General features: G+C 40.4%; 1 protein-coding gene across 2 annotated transcripts; it reads right to left on the bottom strand.

Moving 5' to 3' along the window:
- Positions 1-3326: 3326 nt before the first annotated feature.
- Positions 3327-21722, bottom strand: tom1l2 (target of myb1 like 2 membrane trafficking protein). 2 transcript variants are annotated; one of them, XM_060939717.1, is made up of 15 exons: positions 21642-21722; positions 20869-20953; positions 15436-15514; positions 15185-15334; positions 12820-12954; positions 12527-12673; positions 12322-12438; positions 11937-12070; positions 11764-11812; positions 9399-9564; positions 9176-9296; positions 6986-7061; positions 6516-6575; positions 5984-6020; positions 3327-5459 (listed from the first exon to the last, which is right to left on the bottom strand). In XM_060939717.1, exons 1-15 carry the CDS (start codon positions 21691-21693, stop codon positions 5335-5337), a joined length of 1533 nt encoding a protein of 510 aa, XP_060795700.1. In that variant the 5' UTR covers positions 21694-21722; the 3' UTR covers positions 3327-5334. The 2 variants fall into 2 exon arrangements, with proteins under 2 accessions (XP_060795700.1, XP_060795701.1); XM_060939718.1 differs by lacking the exon at positions 6516-6575.
- Positions 21723-22400: the final 678 nt, after the last annotated feature.

Below are 22400 nucleotides of genomic sequence, written 5' to 3'. Positions count from 1 at the left end.
GTTCCAAAAACATTTATCTTGGTCTCATCACTCCAGAGTATAGAGTCCCAGTAGTCTTCATCTTTGTCAGCATGGGCGCTGGCAAACTCTAGGCGGGCTTTTTTGTGCCTGGGCTTTAGGAGAGGCTTCTTTCATGGACGGCATCCATGCATGCCATTCCTCTGCAGTGTACGCCGTATTGTGTCATGGGAAATAGTCACCCCAGTTTGGCTTTCTACTTCTTTAGATAACTGCAGTGAACTTGCATGCCGATTTTCTTCAACCCTTCTCATCAGAAGACGCTCCTGTCGAGGTGTTAACTTCTGTGGATGACCTGGACGTCTCCATGAGATGGTTGCAGTTCCATCTTTCTTAAATTTTTGTACCACTTTTGCTACAGTATTCTGACTGATAAGTAAAGCTTTGCTGATCTTCTTGTAGCCTTCACCTTTGTGGCGTAAAGAAGTTATTTTCTTTCTCAAGTCTTGTGTCATTTCTCTTCCATGTGGTGCCATTGCTGACAGCATGAAATAAGAAGGGGTTTTCTTTAAGTAACACCCTTTTATAGTCAACTGTCTGCTGGACACCTGTGCAATGACTAATTAGACTCACCTGTGATTGTATTCTTATTAAATTAGACATTTGTAGTCTACAATTTAGCTTTGCTCCAGAGACTTTCAGTGGGGTGTACTCATTTTTGCACCACCCTAATTTGAATAAAACTGAAAAATGTGTAATCTCAGTTACATTATTAACCTTAGTTTGATGTTATAAGTTAAACAGATGTTATATTAAACTTTGTCTTGTCAACATTTTGGAAATTGTTTGTGTTCATTGAGATATTGTTTAAAATGCTACTTTTCAAAGGGGGTGCACTCATTTACGCTGAGCACTGTATGACTTATAATTCCTGTGCTTAACATTTAATAAAAGTGACATACATAAGTATGATACCAGTACAAACAAGAAACAACCACCTGGGATAGATTTCCTGCCTGCGAAGCAGTTTGCTAGATTACAGTAAGCTTGGGGGGAAGAAACACCGAAGAAAGCTATTAACAGCTAGTTATTATTAAAATGCTTTAGCTAGCAATAGTTAGATATAACGTCTTTCAATTTTATGATGTTGAATGACAGAAGAGCAGGGACTGAAAGAAATGCAGACCGATGGTCTATTTAATCTGTTTTGGGTTAGTTTTTTTTCCCCTTCTCTTGTGGTCAAAGAAGTGCTGTTTTTGACTACTTTTGTTTAAAACTTGACAATTTTGGTTAACGTACATTAACTAACAAATATATAGAGTACTGTGCAAAACTCTTAGGCACATGTAAAGAAATGTTGTAGATCAAAAATGGCTTACAAAAATAATGAAATGTTTCAACATCTTTAAAAAAAAAAAGGAAAAAAAAGGCCACAAACAACAGTAAACCATAATAAATGAAACAAAGTCAATATTTGGTGTGAGATGATCTTGTGCTCTAAAGAAAAAAATGGCAGTCTCAGGTACAATGAGTGAAGTTTTATAAGGAAATGAGCTGTAGGTTTTACTGAGCATCTAATTCTTCTGGACACTTTGACTGTCACACTCGCTTCTTCATTTTGCACCAAAACCCAGCAGCCTTCATTATGTTTTCTTTTTTTTAAATCTGAAAAGTGCTCTCTTATGTGATATGCTGCTCAGATAGAAACATTTTTTTGTACCATTTAATTTTGTGCTGACTCGATAATGTAGAAGTCATCAAATAGAAACCTGCAGTGGTGCTTGAAAGTTTGTGAACCCTTTAGAATTTTCTATATTTCTGCATAAATATGACCTAAAACATCATCAGATTTTCACACAAGTCCTAAAAGTAGATAAAGAGAACCCAGTTAAACAAATGAGACAAAAATATTATACTTGGTCATTTATTTATTGAGGAAAATGATCCAATATTACATATCTGTGAGTGGCAAAAGTATGTGAACCTTTGCTTTCAGTATCTGGTGTGACCCCCCCCTTGTGCAGCAATAACTGCAACTAAACATTTCTGGTAATTGTTGATCAGTCCTGCACACCGGCTTGGAGGAATTTTAGCCCATTTCTCTGTACAGAACAGCTTCAACTCTGGGATGTTGGTGGGTTTCCTCACATGAACTGCTCGCTTCAGGTCCTTCCACAACATTTCGATTGGATTAAGGTCAGGACTTTGACTTGGCCATTACAAAACATTAACTTTATTCTTCTTTAACCATTCTTTGGTAGAACGACTTGTGTGCTTAGGGTCATTGTCTTGCTGCATGACCCACCTTCTCTTGAGATTCAGTTCATGGACGGATGTCCTGACATTTTCCTTTAGAATTTGCTGGTATAATTCAGAATTCATTGTTCCATCAATGATGGCAAGCTGTCCTGGCCCAGATGCAGCAAAACAGGCCCAAACCATGATACTACCACCACCACCATGTTTCACGGATGGGATAAGGTTCTTATGCTGGAATGCAGTGTTTTCCTTTCTCCAAATATAATGCTTCTCATTTAAACCAAAAAGTTCTATTTTGGTCTCATCCGTCCACAAAACATTTTTCCAATAGCCTTCCGGCTTGTCCACGTGATCTTTAGCAAACTGCAGACGAGCAGCAATGTTCTTTTTGGAGAGCAGTGGCTTTATCCTTGCAACCCTGCCATGCACACCATTGTTGTTCAGTGTTCTCCTGATGGTGGACTCATGAACATTAACATTAGCCAATGTGAGAGAGGCCTTCAGTTGCTTAGAAGTTACCCTGGGGTCCTTTGTGACCTTGCCAACTATTACACGCCTTGCTCTTGGAGTTATCTTTGTTGATCGACCACTCCTGGGGAGGGTAACAATGGTCTTGAATTTCCTCCATTTGTACACAATCTGTCTGACTGGGGATTGGTGGAGTCCAAACTCTTTAGAGATGGTTTTGTAACCTTTTCCAGCCTGATGAGCATCAACAACACTTTTTCTGAGGTCCTCAGAAATCTCCTTTGTTCGTGCCATGATACACTTCCACAAACATGTGTTGTGAAGATCAGACTTTGATAGATCCCTGTTCTTTAAATAAAACGAGGTGCCCACTCACACCTGATTGTCATCCCATTGATTGAAAACACCTGACTCTAATTTCACCTTCAAATTAACCGCTAAACCTAGAGGTTCACATACTTTTGCTACTCACAGATATGTAATATTGGATCATTTTCCTCAATAAATAAATGAGCAAGTATAATATTTTTGTCTCATTTGTTTAACTGGGTTCTCTTTATCTACTTTTAGGACTTGTGTGAAAATCTGATGATGTTTTAGGTCATATTTATGCAGAAATATAGAAAATTCTAAAGGGTTCACAAACTTTCAAGCACCACTGTATAACAAAGTTTGTATGAAAAAATAGGGTGCCTAAGACTTTTGCACACTACTGTACTTGTCTAATGTCAGCTAAGTCGAACGTACATTGATAGATTTTGTTTTATATTTTAATGAACTCAAAACATTCTCCGTTTACTGTGACAAGAAAATGCCATGTCAGCACATCTCGCAAGCAGATAACTAAAGACGAGACACTAATGTGAGATAAGGGGAGGGTGGTGGGGTGTTTTATGATCGAGGTGTTTTAGAGTTCAAAACACTTCTGTAACCTGTCAATCATTACAGATTTACATGTCAACTGGATGTGCCATTTTATTTGGGGTAGGGGGTGATTGTAGAAGACGACTGACCTTCTTGCATATTTTTGGGTGACACTCAGAGCAGCGTTCTCTGATGTTACAATGTAGCGTTCGTACTCAAACAGCGTACAGATCTGTGAGTCTGGTTTGGCCATGACTTCTGGGACGCATCACGCACTTTGAGACAGCTGGTCATCTTTTAATTCCCCATGGACGAAACCCTGATACAAGCTATTCTTCTGGACACCTATAATCAGATATAGTTTGGTCCATTAAAAACAGCACACATCTGCGAGTCACGCCACACGAAAACACTCGTGTATCAAACAGCATATTCAACTGACAGAATTTTAATTTTTACCAAATAGGTACATGTTAGCTACTTATGACTGCTGTTCATTAAGTCAAATCCTTTTCATTTCCCAGTAACAGCACTGAGCTTGACATCACTTCTACAGTAGGTGTGTGAGGGAAAAATCCAATTTAACCTGCCTTGCAGTCACCGTCAGCTTTGAACTCTATTTACTTGGAATATGTCTCATATAACAGGCAACATTTCAATGAACCACAGCTAAGATTTGCATTTGGACAAAAGCTCCATCTGCACAGCCTAAGACGCTGCTTCAGTGCAAATGATACTAAATAAACATATGAACGCTCTATCCCTTTGTGATTTCTCGAATAGGTTTCACATCTAAATTAATGACACACATTATCCTGAGGCAGCACAAAAAAAGAAGAAAAAAACCCCCCGAACTCTATCATCAATCACTATAGTGAAGAGATCTTTAGCCTAACCATCACTTGTGCATCCTTTTCCCTTTCTCACTGCTTTGTGAGGTAGACCAAATCAAATCAAATGAACCAGTGTCCTGGTTCACGTACTGCAATTCACACATACTATAAAAACCTAACTAATCCTTCCTCGGTTCACTTTCATTTAATAGACCTAACAGATAATATATTAGATACATCTGAATTTACTGTTATTCGAGTTAATATATTTTTTTTCTAAGAAAAAAGAAACAAGTGAAATGGACTAATTTCCTTTAACCATAAGGTTTGTGTGCTACTGAGGTCTTCAGGTGCATTATCTCACTAGAGATATCCATAGCTAAAATCAATGAAGATCAGATTACTTTTTTTTCTGTATTAGCAGCACTTGCAAACTGGAGACTTCCGAGACGCATCAGCGGGAGCTAGCTGAACAACACTGCTCTGGAATAACGATTTAAATAATCTAGGCCCACACAGAATTACAAAACAAAATAGCCATTTCTGATATTTAAAGGAGTTGCTAAAATGATCGTATTGTTAACAATGCAAATAACGCAGTTTTTTTTTTAATTTTGTTAGTTCCTGCCATGTGCTTCATTAACAAAATATCAATGATCTCTTACATTCATAGAGTTGAAATGTGATATGTTGTTTTTTTTTGAAAGAAACGAATGTCTGAAGCTCATGAAAATGTCTGTCTTTAGTATCCTTTCACAAAACCAGTCTGCGAAAACAAACTGCATAGGAGGCAGCTGCCGTAGTGTTGATTGTGTAGTAATGCGGGAAGCAGAGGAAAGACAGGGGGCCGCTGAGTCTGCAAGACCACCTACTTACCACACACAGGAGGCTGAACACACACCCAATACTCCCAAAATCCATCTACAATACAAACAGGGAGTCTTCAGATCGATCAGATTTTTTTCCCAGCATTTACAGCTGAGCCAGCTGAACTGGTTGGATCTGCACTCGGCACCACTGGAAGTGTAGGGACCCTTTCGGCAGCTTTAGCCCTCTCCTCCAAAAACTTATCAAATTCTGAAGGAGAAAGAGAAAAGAGACAAAGCAATACTAGAGTCAGTGTCATACGCTCATCTAGCCTACAGTCATGTATCTGGTAGTGTAGTGTTACTTTAACAATGTGTCTGACGACTCTAAGTTGTTATCTGCTTGTCTTGATTAGTGTTTCGCCATCACCTGCTTCATGTTTATTAATTTAGTCTTGTCTATTTTATACCTGTTTCCCGATCACCTGATTGGTCACATTGATTTTAACAAGAGTGCTCTGAGAGCACAATATCCCCCACTGGCAACTACGCCATAACTCTGGTAAACTGTGACTAAATTGAACGAAATTGCAATATGTGTGTTACCAACATATAACAAAGAATCCTGTCAAGTTTCGTGAAGTTGACTTCAGAATGTGAGTACCCTTCCCGGGACGGACGGACATCGCTATGACATCATCCCCCTTCGGGCCTTTCAGCCAGTGGGGGATAATAAAACCTGAAAGCTGTACTTGCAATGTGTCTGTTCGCTTCATGACAATAAGATGTGTATACCTTCGCTCGTCACACCTTCTTCTCCTTCATCTCCTTTCTGTCAGAGAAATAGAAGAAAAAAATTTAAGGAAGTAAAAATTAAAGCAACAATGTGCTGTGAGCAGGTTGAAAACCTCAATAAGCATTTTTATAAGAATGATCTCTGAACGATTTAATTTAGAATTCACACCACTGCCACTTAAGACAAAGTCAAGGTAAAGATAAAAGTGACAGAAACATTTATAAATTAATAACAAAATAGATACTGGAATTTGTTCATTGCAGTTTCAGAGAAATTGGGGAAAAGAATCCCTGAACATCCACAAAAGTCCATAAGAAAAGTGAAGATTTAAGAAAAGAAATTAAGGGGTCACAGGAAGTTCCTAAAAGAAGTTGGCAGACAGCAGAGCTGGTTGGTTAAAAAAAAAATTAAGCAAACAAAAAAGAAATACACTGTTAATGGAGCATATTTCTTTTCAGGAAAGCTTGTTATGCAGCATCCAAAAAGAAGCAAAAAGATAGACCTAAAAAAACAAACAAAAAACAATCTCACCACATCAGTACAGAGCCATTCCTCAATGTCATCCATGACAGAGGACTGAGCAAGAGCGAACTTTGGGCCGAAGTCATGGACAAACCATCGGACAGAATCAAACAAACAACAAACAAACAAACAAAAAAGCCAGAAAACATAAAAATATATAAAACTATTTAAGAAAAATTGCTTAAAATTAAACAACTGAAATGTTTCCGCTTTTAAACAGAAATTATCTCAAAAGCACAGTCTTTAGAAAAAGGTGTGTAGTGAAACAGACTGCATACAGACAACAGGTTTGGACTTTTACAATTCCTACTATGTTCAGGAGAAGTGTTTTGACTATGTTTAGGAGAAACTGAATGGCAAACATGCAGACATATTAAATGCTCAAAAGAAATTATGTTTCATAACAAAACAGAAACACTAATTACAAGTGTGCTCTTAGTAATGCCAATTACACACACTCATTACATACGTACACTCACCCCTCCAGAGTTCTGCTGTCTCAGCTCAAGATTCGGAGCTGCTCCACTTGCGGCCTGTGTGTCTTCAAAAGGTGGGCTATAATTTGGACAAGAAAAGACAATAAACACCTGTGCAAGACACGACATGTTTATCTGAGTTATACCTTGTTAAATTTAACTCACCATAAAAATTACCACACGGTGTTGCGAATGATGTGAAGGAAAAGAAGTGCTTTAAGACATCATTTTTCTACCCTGTTCATGAATGAATAACAGGGAGCACCACAGGACTGAGGAGATATTGTTTGGGTGGCGGATCATCTCCTCACAGTACTGACATTAAAACGGTAGGGAACTGGTTTTGCGTGTGTGTGTGTGTGTGTGTGTGTGTGTGTGTGTGTGTGTGTGTGTGAGAGAGAGAGAGAGAGAGAGAGAGAGAGAGAGAGAGAGAGATGATGGTGCACCACATGCATCAGAACTGTTAGTTGTTTTTTTTTTTTTTAACTGAGCACTTTCATTATCCAGAATTCATATTTGGCACACTGTGTAATGTGTCGTTCCTGTCCATGCAACCCACACTGCATGTATTCCTCTACAGCACAGTTTGGATTAGCAGGTGAGAACACACTAATCACACTCAGCTTCAGAGCAACACAACTGCCCGACTGTGCCAGTCTTTTTCTGTTTCCTATCAAACTCTACCATGGTTCAACAGCAGCGATAAAGTGACTCGACCCTGAACTGATCTAATTGCACAAAGTGAACCAAACGTGTTTTTGTGATTTTTGTGCACGCTTGCCAAACACTGACCTTTTTCTGTTGCTACTTATCTTACAAATGAATGAAAGTTTTTAGCCATACAGAACCCTCAGCCAAAGTTTCTTGCTTATTTGAGTCACTTAATTATGTGCGGTGTGAAACCAACCCACCCCAAATGGAGCAATGGGTCTAAACACACCCTAAGAAAATGAAAAATATACTGTATATTCAATCCAGTGTATCCAAAGATTAGAGTAATAGCGTACATCACATGTTTATTCAAACTGAGTAACTGCAGGCTTTCATCTAAACGGGGGAACAGGGGCGCTGCGCCCTCTTACTCTCGGCGTGCGCCCCCTTACCGACTCCGTGAAAACATCCCAGCAACACTACGTGACAATGTGTCTGATCATCAAATACGTTATAATTGCTCCAAAAATATTCCAATCATAGTAGATACACCGCCAGACGGTGCAAAAACAATCCGAATTGGCGTTTTCCAGACTGAGGCGCCATGTTGTTTAGTTGTTTACTTGTCGCGGCTGCTCTCGCGAGATTTGACATGGGTTACATACAAGGTCAGCTGACTTGTAGAGCGAGATTTCTCGAGACTGAATGACCTTTCACCCACCGGCGCGGGAGCTTTTGACAGAAGTAGTTCGCGAGTTGTTTTTGTTGACACTTGGGCATTTAAAGATGTCATCCCGCGGCACGAAGCGGAAGAAAGCCAAAGACTGTCCGGGACAGAAGAAGATTACTTCTTTCTTTTTCAATGTTGACAGACAATTTGTTACAATTTCCCTCTCAGATAGCCTCAGAATGTCCCATTGGAGCATTTTTCAAAGGCTTTGCACGGCGGGGGGGAACAACCGGCACCATCCCCCCCCGCTTCGCTCCCTCGCCATGGTGAGCGCCCTCATACTAAATTTTTCTAGAAAAAACCCTGAACTGAATATGATGTGTTAGATTAGAAGTTTGAAAATTATTAGAATGAACTAATAAACACATCTAAAAGCATTAGAGGAAGAGAGAATCATTGCAAAAGCATGAAAACCTTTTGGAACAAGCAGATCTCTGTCACCAACAAATACAGGTGGTCGTTTTTGGTTTTGCTATTTGACTTTGACCCTGTTTGGGTCAATTACAAAATGTAATAGGTTCATCTGCTGGTTACACTGATAATTCCATGTACAGCCTATACACATTCAACTACTCATTCCTGAGATATCACGCTTAATGAGAATCTCGGACAGATGCACAAACAGACGGATGCACAGACAGCCCAAAAACCTTGTGGGTTATAAACCTATTCAGATGAAGCAGCTGCAAATAAACACATGCTGTGTAAGTTGTTGCATACTCACCTCATTGTAAAATATTTTTACATACAAAAATTGTCCAGAAAATACGGTATATACACATATAATAAAGTATCATTATAAATTGTCCTACTTCTTCCTTTGGTCAGCCAGGGTGCCGGTCCTCGTCTGGGCAAACATGTCAAAGTCATCTGACAGTGGCTGACAGCGACTTAGAGAACTCAGGGTGCCACTGACACTGTCAGCTCCTATATCTGAAAACACACAACTCTGTCATTTATCACTAAGTGTTACTATTATTATTATTGGGGCTAGCATGCAGGAGATACAAATAATCAGCAGAGGCAGAGACTCACCCAGACCTGCCAGCTGAGATGCGAGTGTGGCAGGTGAAGCAGAGTGAGTAGGGGCTACTGAGGCTGGCAGGCTGGAGGGAGGTGTGCTACTGATCCTGGGGCTCATCACTGCAGGAGAGCCTGGCCCAAGGTCAATCAGGTTGTCGTCTGTGGCCTCACTCAGGACCTGCAGGCGTGAAACAATTACACACCAATAGGCAAGGCAACAAACCCACATGGCCCATGGAAAGGGCACATGACAAGGCTTGGTTTTGGGCACTGATAACAAATCAGGTAGTAAATGCTGATGTTAGATTAGTTGTCACCTTGAAGATGAGAACTGAACATTAAGTAAGCAATAAGGGTAAAGGGAACAATAAACCAACAAACAAAAAGAAACACTGAATGACTGGTGAATTTCCCAAGATCCACATGTACCTCACCACTTTTTTTCTCCACATTTTGGTTAAATTCAGCGATTATGAGGCTAATGTCAGTTCCATCCTGATAATTTACAACTTTTTAACCACATGGACTACAACAGAGGCTATATCTTTAAAAAGGGTGGTGACAGGGAGTCCGTGGTACGTAAAGCATCCTTGAGACATTTTTAAATAGAATGTTCAATATGATCACATCCTATTAACAAGAAATCAAATGTAAAAGTAGTGGAGAAAGCAAACATTAAACTCAAAGTTCCAGAATGCAAATCAGCTATACAGCACTACTGCACCGAGTTAGGGGAGTGGTGGGCAGCTCGGCTAGTTAGCAAGATACAAGATGTCAAGCACAGTTTCCCTGATGGAGGACAGAGGTATTAAAACCCATCATGAACCCACTAAATCCCACCATGACCTCTAGCAGCAGGTAGTTGAATGTCATTGTGGGTAATGCAGGAAACCATAAACCAGACAGACCAATAAAAGCCTTAAAAAAAAAGGTATAAAATAAATATTGGATGCCATTCAGCGTGACATTAAAGATACATTTTGATGTGTAAGTAATTTGATAGCTTGATAGTGAAGCACTAAAAGCCAGCTATTTCTAGAAAATTGGACAGAAAGACACATTGCAAAAAAGGTCAATTTTGATTTTTGAGTGGTGGCAGCAACAGCGGTGGAGGATCTATCTATATGCTGGTGTGGCTTTGTGATGCAGTCACTATACAGCCAATGTGTCGAAAAATGCAGAGTGAGTGCATATTAGGAGATATCAAGATGTTTTGGTATGTAGGTGTTAGTTGTCCTAAAGCATGTTTCTCAAGATAGTCCTACTTTTAGTTTTAGGGCGTATTCACACCTACGTTGTTTGGTCCGGACCAAACGACCAAACGAACCAAATTTCCCTTGGTCCGGACCTTTTGGGTTGGTCTGAATACAAACCACCGAACTCTGGTCTGGACCAAACAAGCGGACCGAGGTCGGACTCGGTCCGGACCAAAGGAACCCTGGTGCGGATCTTTTGGAGGTGTGAAAACAGACCGGACCTAATCTGACAGTTTTGCTTTTTTGTACCTCGGGAGCTTCCGTCGTTTGTCGAGCATTATGGGAAACAGAGTCTTGACACTCCACCGTAAAGTGCAAACACTGTTTCGGTTGTCAAGGGTCGTTCAGTCACCAGTGGTAGGCGAGTACAAAAAATGAGTAGGGGGCAAACGTGGGCCGAGGAAGAAACGCGCACCCTTGTGGATATATGGGCAGATGTCCACATATCTGAGCTTTTGGAGAGAACACACAAAAATGCCGACGTGTTTGCTGTATTCAGTGAGAAAATGAAGGAGAAGGGGTTCACGCGCTCCCCAGAACAATGTCGGCTAAAAGTGAAGAAACTCCGTCAGACCTACATTAAAATCAGGGACATTCTTTCAAAAAGTGGCAGTACTAGCGACGCAAAAAAAGAAATTCATCTATTGCGTGAAGAGCCAGAACTGTCACAACATGATGTGCGCTCATCAGCGCTATCCTCCGTAGCCGCCTTGCCCTTTGTCGTCGTCGTTGATAAATTACTTGTACAACAGCATAGTAATCGCACAATTGTGAAAACAGTAAAAACTGGAAAAAACATATAGCTTTGATGACATTAAAAAGAATAACAGCACGGAAAGCCTCCATGACTACTTTTGAACTTAACGCTTTGTGCGCGTGTCGTCTCTGACCAATAGCTGAACGACCTCAGGGCGCGTGGCTTTGTTGACAGATTTTGGTCCGCTTACGAAAATGTACAGTGTGAAAGCGAACCGCACCAAAATGAAAAAATAAAAAAAACATTTGGTTCGGACCAAAGCAAGTGAACTATCGAACTATCCTGGTCTGAATACACCCTTACAGATCCAATATTTAACTTACATGAGAGTAGAAATTAGATAATACAGAACAACACAACTTACCCCATTATTGACACCATGAACAGTTCGACCACACCGGAACCTCTCATATCTAAGTACAACAAAGTACTCATTAAAGATGCAGTCTTTTGATATAAACTATATACCTATAACAGTCTGTGATGCCATCGCTATAGAGCCAATGTATGTGGAAAAATGCAGATTGAGACAAATACCTCTCATATCGCAAAAATATATTGTTGAGATCATCATTGACATGGAGCAGTTCCTCCGTGACCTCCTCATTGGACACACGGGAGATGAGCTCTACTATCCTCTGCTGCATGGCCCTGCAGGTTCTGTTTAGCTCCTTACCGACAGATATGAAAGATATAGAGAGTAATACATGAGAACAGTGCAACCACAGAGCTCACACAGTCACATTCTCTTATTCTAAAACCCAGCTTGGCCATTATGAGGGAAAAACTAAAGTGTATCCCTGACTAATGTTGTCTATTATTTGAAGATTAGGCTTGCTCATTGTCTGAGATCACAAACTGCTCATATAGTCCAATAATAAACTATACAAAGACAAAAAAGCTGAGTCAGGAGTCACCTCACCTGCAGAAGTTCATGGTCAGATGGATCCTCTTGGCCTGGTACCATTTCTGTTAACATCTCAGACATCACCTTGGTGTTCCCACGCACAATATCCAGCTCACTGCGCAGCCTAGAAATCTTCAGGGTAAACAGCCAGCGAAACGTGTCAGTGCATTCTCAGCACAAGCATTAATATGGCAGTGTTGTTTTAGGGGAAGCAGGCTACCTGTTCTGGGGTGGGGTTGATGGATGCAGACATGTGCAGGTTGGGAACCTGAGGTGAGGTGTGGACAGGAGGAGCAGAGTAGGCATGGGCAGGTTTTGGCTGAGCTGGAGCACTAGGTTTGGGGTCACCCTCTGAGGAACTCTGCAACTGACAACACCAGCACACCAGAATGTGACTACAAACCGAGTGCAGAACTTTGTTAAATTTACAGGTTTAAAATTACAAAACATTCAACTAGTAGCTCTTGTGGTACATGCTGAATCTCTACCAAACAGGTCACCAGGAAATCTCACCCGCTGTGGTGTGTGGATAGGTGATAAGGTCTCCAAGTCTGACCTTGGGAACTCTATGCCTTTTCTCTTCATTTCCTCATAGACATGGACCACACCTGTCAAATCTGGCCTACTCCTGAAAGCATCAGCCCAAGCCTACGCCATACAACACACAGAGGGTGAATAAATATTGACTTCAATGCCTTACACATAATACCTCTGTTTTAATAAGTAGCGTTCCTGAATCAGTGGAGAAACACCCCCCCCCCCCCCCCCCCCCCCCGACTCTTTAAAATCAGGAAACATGTATATGGGTAAAATCATATTTTGCACAATCCTAAATGTACAAAAAAGCGTTAAACCTTTTCCGACATGTTCATTCCAAAAATGAAAGCCTAATAGGGAATGGAAGATGAAATAACACAACAGCTAAAACCAGACAATGAGCACTTTAAAGCGCAGACTAATAACAAAATATATATATTAGTGCTGTCAAAAATGTCGCGTTATTAACGCATTAACTTGACTCAATTTTAACGGCGATAATTTTTTTATCGCGAGATTAACGCTCTGTGACATGATGTAGGTTTTTCATAAGCTTTTGAAACTGCCAGGAACTTGGAACAGAGACTTTGCTTAGAAAAACGATAGCAGCTAGACTGTAATGCCACGCCCTGCACAGCCAGAGTCCTCTGCCCCCCCAAGAACCAGCGCGGGCAGGGCGCGCTAGTAGAGATGGGATTTATGGCTCTTTGATGGGATCCGCATCTTTGTGATCCGTTCTTTGAAAAGAGCCGTTCAAAAGACTGGCTCATTTGGCTCTTTTTAAATATTTATTCAGTTTTAAGAAGACAGCGTCTAAAGAAGCCAGATCCCTCTGAACTGTAAACTCAATGCTATCCCAGAAATCCTTCCTGTAATATGCAAATTTGGCCGCCTCTGATTGGACAGCGCGACGCATCAACAGGCAGAAAGTGTAAAAGTATAAAATGTGTCAAGTGAGCTGAAACAGTAAAGATCAGATTCAATGCAATATTTATCAACGAACAACTTAAAGTTAATATAATAGTGTACTTTATATTATAATCAAGCATGTCAAGCCTACCGTCACTGTGTAACCTGTCTCTCTGAGTTGTAGACTAACTCAAACAGTAGATCACTTCACTCATGGTTCTTTTGCTAGCCCCGGTGTTCGGTTTAGGTTTCACTTTGCAGTGGCTGTATCAAGACGTGTTATGCTTTGCAATACAAAGCAAGCCCATTCACGTTTTTATGCTGATAAGAGAATTACAATGGTTTTTCATGTGACAAAAATGTGCGATTAAATTGCGATTAATCGCGAGTTAACTATGACAGTCGCGACATTAATCGCGATTAAATATTTTAATCGCTTGACAGCACTAATATATATATATTTGATCTGTTTATTCGTGCCCTTTTCTGATATTGACACAATTCAGGGAGTTGTCTAAAACTACCAAAAATTGTGAAAGCACATCAAAAGATTTCAGTGTGCACAAGAATTTTATGCACAAGAATTTTAAGTGTGAAAGAAGAACATATTTCAAAGTTTACTAACCCTGAATTCTACACTTGTGTAGAATGACCCATAAGTGTAATAATTAGTTTGGCAGCCAGACTTCATAGAAAGTAATGTAATTATGTACAATAACATAGGTGTATCACATCAGTCCAAGAAGATTAAGATGCGATCTAGAGGTTGTGATCGACATTACAGACAGCAATGGGAATGTGGTAAGAGTTTACAGATAGAATCCGTCGTATCAGTAGAATTACAATAGAGATTACATAAAGAACAAGATTTTAACATTTTAAAACAATCTATCACTACAAAACCTAAGTGGCAGAGACAGGGGAAGGTGGGTCGTAAGATATTAAGGGAAAAAGTGCTGAATTATATTTTGTCAATACTGCTACTAACCAATGCACATCACTGCTTTAACAGGGAAATTAAAGTGAAACGAGACCTTATTCTGCTCTATGAAAAAGCTCTAGAAAACTCTTTGGGAAACTTAAAAAAAAAGGTCATACTCTCTTTCATATTACTCAATTATAACTACTGTAAGGATCTTGACATAGCTCTCACAGCTTTCACTGCAGTTCTATAAAGAGTAACAGCCTATCATAGGCACGATCAAGTTGGCCTCAGACACCTGAGATGCTCGAGGTAATCAGATCGCACATGGTGATTATTAGCAACTCCAGGGACAAAGCACCTGCCAGGTCTCCTTGGCTACAGGGCCTCTCGTAACTAAGCAGTACCAGAGGCTTTCCTGATCCTTCCACTTCACGTTATTTTATTTAATGTGGTTCGAATTACAAAGCATCATATTTTCATCATCACGTTAGTATCAAGTTACCACACCTGTATAAGGGCAAGTACTTTGTCCTGTACAATGGCTGGGGGGTTGTTTTTAGGAGAAATGACCTTAACCAGAACTCCATCAATAAAGTCCCGGCTGGCAACGAGAGCATGGAAGCGATAACCACAGTTCTTCACACATGTCTCAAGAACCTAGTGACAGAAAAGGGGCCGAAATCAGGAGAGACGATTAAACAGCCAATAAATAAATCAATAAATAAATCTATGAATTAAAAAAATAAATATCAACTTACAGTCAAGGTCAGCATCACCTCCCTAAAATTCTTATTCCCATTAAGTCTCTTTTTGACAGCCCTTATGGCATCCTTAGGCCTATCATCAGAAAAGAAAATCAGACATCTACATTCAGTACTGCAGTAATTTTATATTGAGCATCTGTCACATTGTCAAAGCAACAGTATAATTAGGTATAATTTCTGGTTTGCTCAGTCATGAATTTTTGCCTTTGTGTTACATATCTGCATGCTGAATCATATTGTTCCCGTATAATCATAGCAGCATGCTGTTCTTGTCTTATTTAGATGTCCATTGTGTATAAACACTGAATGTTAGTGTATTATCTCATTCAGTGTAGGTTTTTATCTTGACCATAAAAGCTGTATCTCTGACTTACCGCTATATCAACTGTCTTATCTTTAATATACTCACACACAAAATACACATTTAATAGGAGCGCTGTAGAAGCATATCCACGTACACATTTGGCAAATACAGTGCCCTCAATAATTATTAGTACCCCTTGTAAAGATTAGAAGAAAAAATGGATTAGAAAAAAAATCCACCTTTTTGTGAAGTAGCTTCAGCTCACACTGACAAAACTGGAAAAATGCAGCCTTTTATTGAAATACATTTACTCAGAGAAAAACAAATCCCACATCAATAAATAATTATTTTCAACAAAAACTACATGTGCTACACTGCAAAAAACTGAAAACTGAATTTGAGGAGAAAATTACTTAATACTCGTGAAATTATCTTGCTGCATGGACAGATATTTTTATTTGATAAGACATCTTAGAATAAGCTGGTTGCAATCTAGAACTAGGTTTAATAATCTCAGAATTGGTGTCTTGTATTCTCCTAATAGGAAATGCTAGATCGTTTCAACTATTTTTTCAAGTTATTTTCACTTGCTAAGATATCATTTTTTGCAGTACACTATTATGGGCACCCCTGGAAATTATAGTGAACGCAATGTAACTGAAGCATGTTTCCCATTTAACTTGTACATTTTTGAGTTGATTGGAGTGTGTAGGAACCTTCAAGTAGTAATCCATGACTTCCTGATTAACTGGGGAACAAACATGAGGTGACACAAAGACCAAATCCCCTTACCCTGTGTCCAAAATCGCTCCCTACTCACTATATAGGGCACTGTATAGTGGGGACGCCATTTTGTAGTGCTGTCTGAAACCTTAGTGAGGATTATTTACACCCAATATTGTGCACTCAAAAGTATCCCACAATGCATCACGAAAAGTAGTGTACAACGATGGTCACTAACCAAAGCAATATATCCCATCATGCATTGCGGTCACGCTAAAAGAAATCAAATTAAAAGTCTCAAATTTGGTTTAATAAAAAGCAGCGGCAAAGAAGAAAGTATTCAGCCCTGATTTAAAAAAAAAACTGAAAGATGCAGGTACTTTCTATTGATTAATGTAGGAAATACACAGTATAATATGGATTTATCACAAAAATACATGCATTTATTATTTTGAAAACTTACCAGCCGACTGATCTGGCACGTTTTAATTGTGTGACAGTAATGACGTAAATACCAGCGCAACGGACTAGTGTCCAAAAGTGTTTTTTCATTTTACCAATGAGCTCACTATATAGTCCTCTATATAGTAATTCCCTATATAGGGAGTAGTGAACGAGTGAGCGATTTCGGACATAGGCTTAGTCATCCATCAACATGGGAAAGATAAGCGAACACACAAATCAAATGAGGGAGAAGTGTGTTGACCTTCATAAGTCAGGGAATGGTTATAAAAAAAATAGCTACTTGCCTGAAAATGTCAGTTTCTACTGTTAGGGCAATAATAAAAAAGTGAACACCAACTGGAACTGTTACAAACTTGCCTGGAAGAGAACCCAAATTTATTTTGCCCCCATGTACGGTGAGGAGGAGGGTGGGAGAGGCAAAAAAAAATCCCCTAAGATCACTGTTGGTGAATTATAAGAAAAAATAAAATCTTAGGAGTTTCCAAGTCTCCAAAACCACCATCAGATGCCACCTCCATGCTGACAGATTATTTGGAAGGTCTCATCTCATTCTCATCTCATTATCTGTAGCCACTTTATCCTGTTCTACAGGGTCGCAGGCAAGCTGAAGCCTGTCCCAGCTGACTACGGGCGAAAGGCGGGGTACACCCTGGACAAGTCGCCAGGTCATCACAGGGCTGACATGTAGACACAGACAACCATTCACACTCACACCTACGGTCAATTTAGAGTCACCAGTGAACCTAACCTGCATGTCTTTGGACTGTGGGGGAAACCGGAGCACCCGGAGGAAACCCACGCGGACACGGGGAGAATATGCAAACTCCGCACAAAAAGGCCCTCGCTGGCCACGGGGCTCGAACCCGGACCTTCTTGCTGTGAGGCGACAGCGCTAACCACTACACCACCGTGCCGCCCCTATTTGGAAGGTATGCCAGAAAAAGACTTTTCTCTCAGTTAACCACAAACGTAAGCGCCTGAAGTTTGCAAAATGCTACTATAACTTTGACTGGAACCATGTACTCTGGTCTGATGTAACAAAAATTGAGCTTTTTTTGGCAATAAACACTCAATGTGGGTTTGGCATAAAAAGAAGGATGGCTATAATGAAAAGAACCTGATCCCAACTGGAAAATATGGTGGAAAGTCTGTAATGTTTGGGGGCTGTTTTTATTCCAAAGGCCCTAGAAACCTTGTTAGGGTTCATGACATCATGGACTCCATGAAATACCAGGACATTTTAAACCTAAATCTGTCTGCCTTTGCCAGGAAACTAAAACTGGGTCGTCACTGGATCTTCCATTAGGACAATGATACGAAGCATATGTCCAAATCAGCACAAAAATGGTTTGCTGAGCACAGAATCAAGCTTCTGCCATGGCCATCTCAGTCCCCTGACCTGAACCCCAGTGAAAACCAGTGGGCTGAGCTGAAGAGGAGAGAGCACAAGAGAGGGCCGAGGATCCTGGATGATGGAGAGGTTGTGTGAAGAGGAACAGTCTCAGATGCCCTGCCCTGTATCTCCAGGCTTATAAAATGTTATAGGAGAAGACTCAGTGCCATTTTACTGGCAAAGGGAGGTTGTACAAAGTATTAAATGCAGGGCTGCCAATAACTGAAGCCGATGTGCTTTTGATGAAAATAATTATTTCTTGATTAGGGATTTTTTTTTCTCTGAATAAACTTATTTCAATTAAAGGTTGGAGTTCTCTCATTTTTTTCAGTGTGAGATGAAGCTACTTCACCAAAAGGTGAATTTTTTTTGCAAAGCTTTACAAGAGGTGCCAATAATTGTGGAGGGCACTGTACATTTCATTTTTATTTACAGAGTCCTCACATAAATAGCTGTGTTACTGATTTTACACAAGCTCAGAGAGTTTAAAATCTCACTGGTCATTTAGACATATGACAAATTAAAAAATATAGTGTCCATCAACTGCTTCAGTAACATGCTGCCAGAACAGCTTTAAGGGCCTTGGCATGGACGTGACAAGTCTCTGAAATTGTACTGAAGGAAGAATACAATACTTTCAATAGATATTCCCTCAGTTGGTGTTTTGATGAAAGTGGTGGCAACTGCTAACACGTAGGTCAAAAATCTCCCATAGGTGCTCAACTGGACTGAGATCTAATGACTGGCCACAGCACATTATTTACATAATGGTTTCATACTCATGAAGCCATTCCGTAACCCTCATGCTCTGTGGAAATTTTTCATCACAGGATAAAGGTGATGAGTCAGAATCACTCTGTACTGATTTGCAATGACTTGTCTCTGTAAGGGAACAAGTAGGCCCAATCTACACCAGAAAAATGATCAAGACATAACAGAACTACTGCTTTTCTTAGCATTAATTTGTCAGCCATCTAATTCTCTAAAATCAGAGGTTCGAACACGTTTTTCAGACACGGAACCTCCTAAAATTGCAGATTCAGAAGCATAATCTAATATTCAAATTTTGGGCACATTTGGCAAATGTGTACTATCATATTTATTTATAAGATTTCCACTCAAAACTCAAACAATCTGCAGTATGTTGTGTTAAAACGTAGATTAGAAGCAAACATAGTGCGCATATTCACCACGCTTTTCTTTGCATGAAAATTGCACTCGGATTCAAAGTGACATTACAGCAACTTTTGATAGTTGTTGATCATCAGGAGGAGCCCCTGCCACTGGAGATAAGGGGAGAGGAGATGGAGAGGGTCTCCAGTTTTAAGTTCCTGGGTACCCACATCAGTTAACATCCTCAAGTGGATGGTTAACTCCACTGCTCTAGTCAAAAAGGCTCAGAGACTCTAGCCTACTTCCTAAGGACTCTGAGGAAGACCAACCTCTCTGCAAAGCTACTGCAGTCATTCTACCACTGCTCGGTCGAGAGCATACTGACATACTTCATAATGGCCTGGTATGGAAACTGTTCAGCAGCAGACAGAGCAGCTCTTCAGAGGGTTATTAATACGACACAAAAAATAATCAGACTCCCCCTGCCCCCCCGGAGGACATCTACAGCTCTCACCGCCTCAGCAGAGCCTGCAACATCATTAAGGACAATACCCATCCCTTTCATCACCTGTTCTCATTAGTGCCATGTGGAAGCCGCTACAGAGCCTTCAAGGCCTGCACTTCCAGACTCAGGAACAGCTTGTACTCAACAGCTATCAGTGAACTGAACTCACACCCTTCCACTACCACCACAACAACAATTTTACCTCAAGTGCAATCATAATACATTAATGTGTAATAACTGCATAAGTCACTTTAAATTATTTTATATTCTATCCATCCAGCCATTATCTGTAGCCGCTTATCCTGTTCTACAGGGTCGCAGGCAAGCTGGAGCCTATCCCAGCTGACTACGGGCGAAAGGCGGGGTACACCCTGGACAAGTCGCCAGGTCATCACAGGACTGACACATAGACACAGACAACCATTCACACTCACATTCACACCTACGGTCAATTTAGAGCTACCAATTAACCTAACCTGCATGTCTTTGGACTGTGGGGGAAACCGGAGCACCCGGAGGAAACCCACACAGACACGGGGAGAGCATGCAAACTCCGCACAGAAAGGCCCTCATCGGCCACCGGGCTCGAACCCAGGACCTTCTTGCTGTGAGGCGACAGTGCTAACCACTACGCCACCGTGCCGCCATTTTATATTCTATTTATATTCTATTTTTATAGTTATTACTCATTCAACTTTTAACGTGTGTGCATGAGTCCATCTGATAATCTGATTCCAATTCTGATTATAATCAGAATTGGTTATTACATTCCAATTATAATCTATTGGAATGTAATAACGTTGTTTTTAAACAACAAACATAACTGCAAACACACTGCCTGCCTATGCTTCATAAACCCCAGGGTCTCTGTGCCTCACTTTTAGAAATAACAAATAAAAAGTCCTCTTCCGGTTTTGTCCTCACCCATCTTCTGTTTCATTGATGATGTCACATATCTCCATATTTAAAGTCCAGTCTTCACTCTGTAAGGAGCCATCTGTGGCTTTTTCTAAAGAAGAAAACAGGACAGGGAGTTTAAATAAAGTGGCAAATCTCAGGCACCATAACTACAAAATACTGCGGTATATCTGTCTATTATTACACTAATCACTAGTGTAAAGATCAATCAAAATCAAACTACAGTCACTAAAACTAAAGGAGCTCGATTACAGTGATGACAGATGGACATGAGCTCAGTAAAGGGCAGTACAGACTGAGTGATGCCCTTCAGAAGCGAGGCTACCTTATAAACACTTATCCGCAGTTCCACCCTCTGGCTGAATTTTAGCTGCAGACATTTCTTCTGCTTATAGCAGCTGTGAACTATTTCGCCACGCTGATAAGGTTAGTTCATCCCGAACACAGGGAACCCAAACAGTCCAGTTCATCCTGACATGCAGATAACGTAGCAGCAAGCTAGCTTAGAAACAGCTTACAATACTAAAGTTACAGCTTAATTTAACTCCAAAAAAACAGCTAAACATGCACAAAAGGAAGAATTACTTTTCCAGGATATCTAACTTCATGATATAGTAATTAAAACGCTGCTGTTAATTAAACTGGGAGCGAATTTCCGAGACTCCCTGGTACTGGACAGCCATGGAACTGTAACCAGCCAAACCGACACACTACAAAACAGACAAGCTTTACTGTAAGAGATATAACACGTTTCATTAATTTTTATTTCGATCCCATACCAATGCACTGTCCCACCGGAGTACCGTATGGATTTCCAAGCAAGAACTCCATCTTGTTAACAATAATCCCACCGACTAACGGTGAATAAGGCAGTAAACACTGAAGTCCCGCCCCTCATAATGTCCTATTGGAAGACGCAACGCTGGACTTTCTATTTATTGGTGAAAACTTTTGTCCATCACAAAAAAAAACTGTTTCGTGCGTTAAAGGGACACCTCAGCAGGTGGATAAATTATGTATACTTAATTTTTTTTAATTAAAAATTAAAGACTGATTTTATATATGTGTGTGTATAAATTTAGATTTCTATAAAATTAAAATTGTTTTTCTTCTAAAAAATAAAAGGTAGCATGGTGGTGTAGTGGTTAGCGCTGTCGCCTCACAGCAAGAAGGTTCTGGGTTCGAGCCCTGTGGCCGGCGAGGGCCTTTCTGTGCGGAGTTTGCATGTTCTCCCCATGTCTCCGTGGGTTTCCTCCGGGTGCTCCGGTTTCCCCCACAGTCCAAAGACATGCAGGTTAGGTTAACTGGTGACTCTAAATTGACCGTAGGTGTGAATGTGAGTGTGAATGGTTGTCTGTGTCTATGTGTCAGCCCTGTGATGACCTGGCGACTTGTCCAGGGTGTACCCCGCCTTTCGCCCGTAGTCAGCTGGGATAGGCTCCAGCTTGCCTGCGACCCTGTAGAACAGGATAAAGTGGCTAGAGATAATGAGATGAGAGGGGAAAAAAAAGGGCAGCATGGTGGTGTAGTGGTTAGCA

The sequence above is a fragment of the Neoarius graeffei genome, chromosome 14 (assembly GCF_027579695.1).
Source record: "Neoarius graeffei isolate fNeoGra1 chromosome 14, fNeoGra1.pri, whole genome shotgun sequence".
Taxonomy (NCBI): domain Eukaryota; kingdom Metazoa; phylum Chordata; class Actinopteri; order Siluriformes; family Ariidae; genus Neoarius; species Neoarius graeffei.
This window is presented reverse-complemented; position numbering and strand designations above follow the sequence as displayed.

What these genes read in the sequence shown, in the direction of transcription:
- tom1l2 (XM_060939717.1), bottom strand. Translation starts at nt 21,693, where the DNA reads ATGGAGTTCTTGCTTGGAAATCCATACGGTACTCCGGTGGGACAGTGC. An exon ending in CTATCCACACACCACAGCGG is followed by an intron (nt 12,674 to 12,819) that starts GTGAGATTTCCT and finishes TGGTGTTGTCAG; the next exon opens with TTGCAGAGTTCCTCAGAGGG. An exon ending in ATCTCAGCTGGCAGGTCTGG is followed by an intron (nt 9,297 to 9,398) that starts GTGAGTCTCTGC and finishes GTGTGTTTTCAG; the next exon opens with ATATAGGAGCTGACAGTGTC.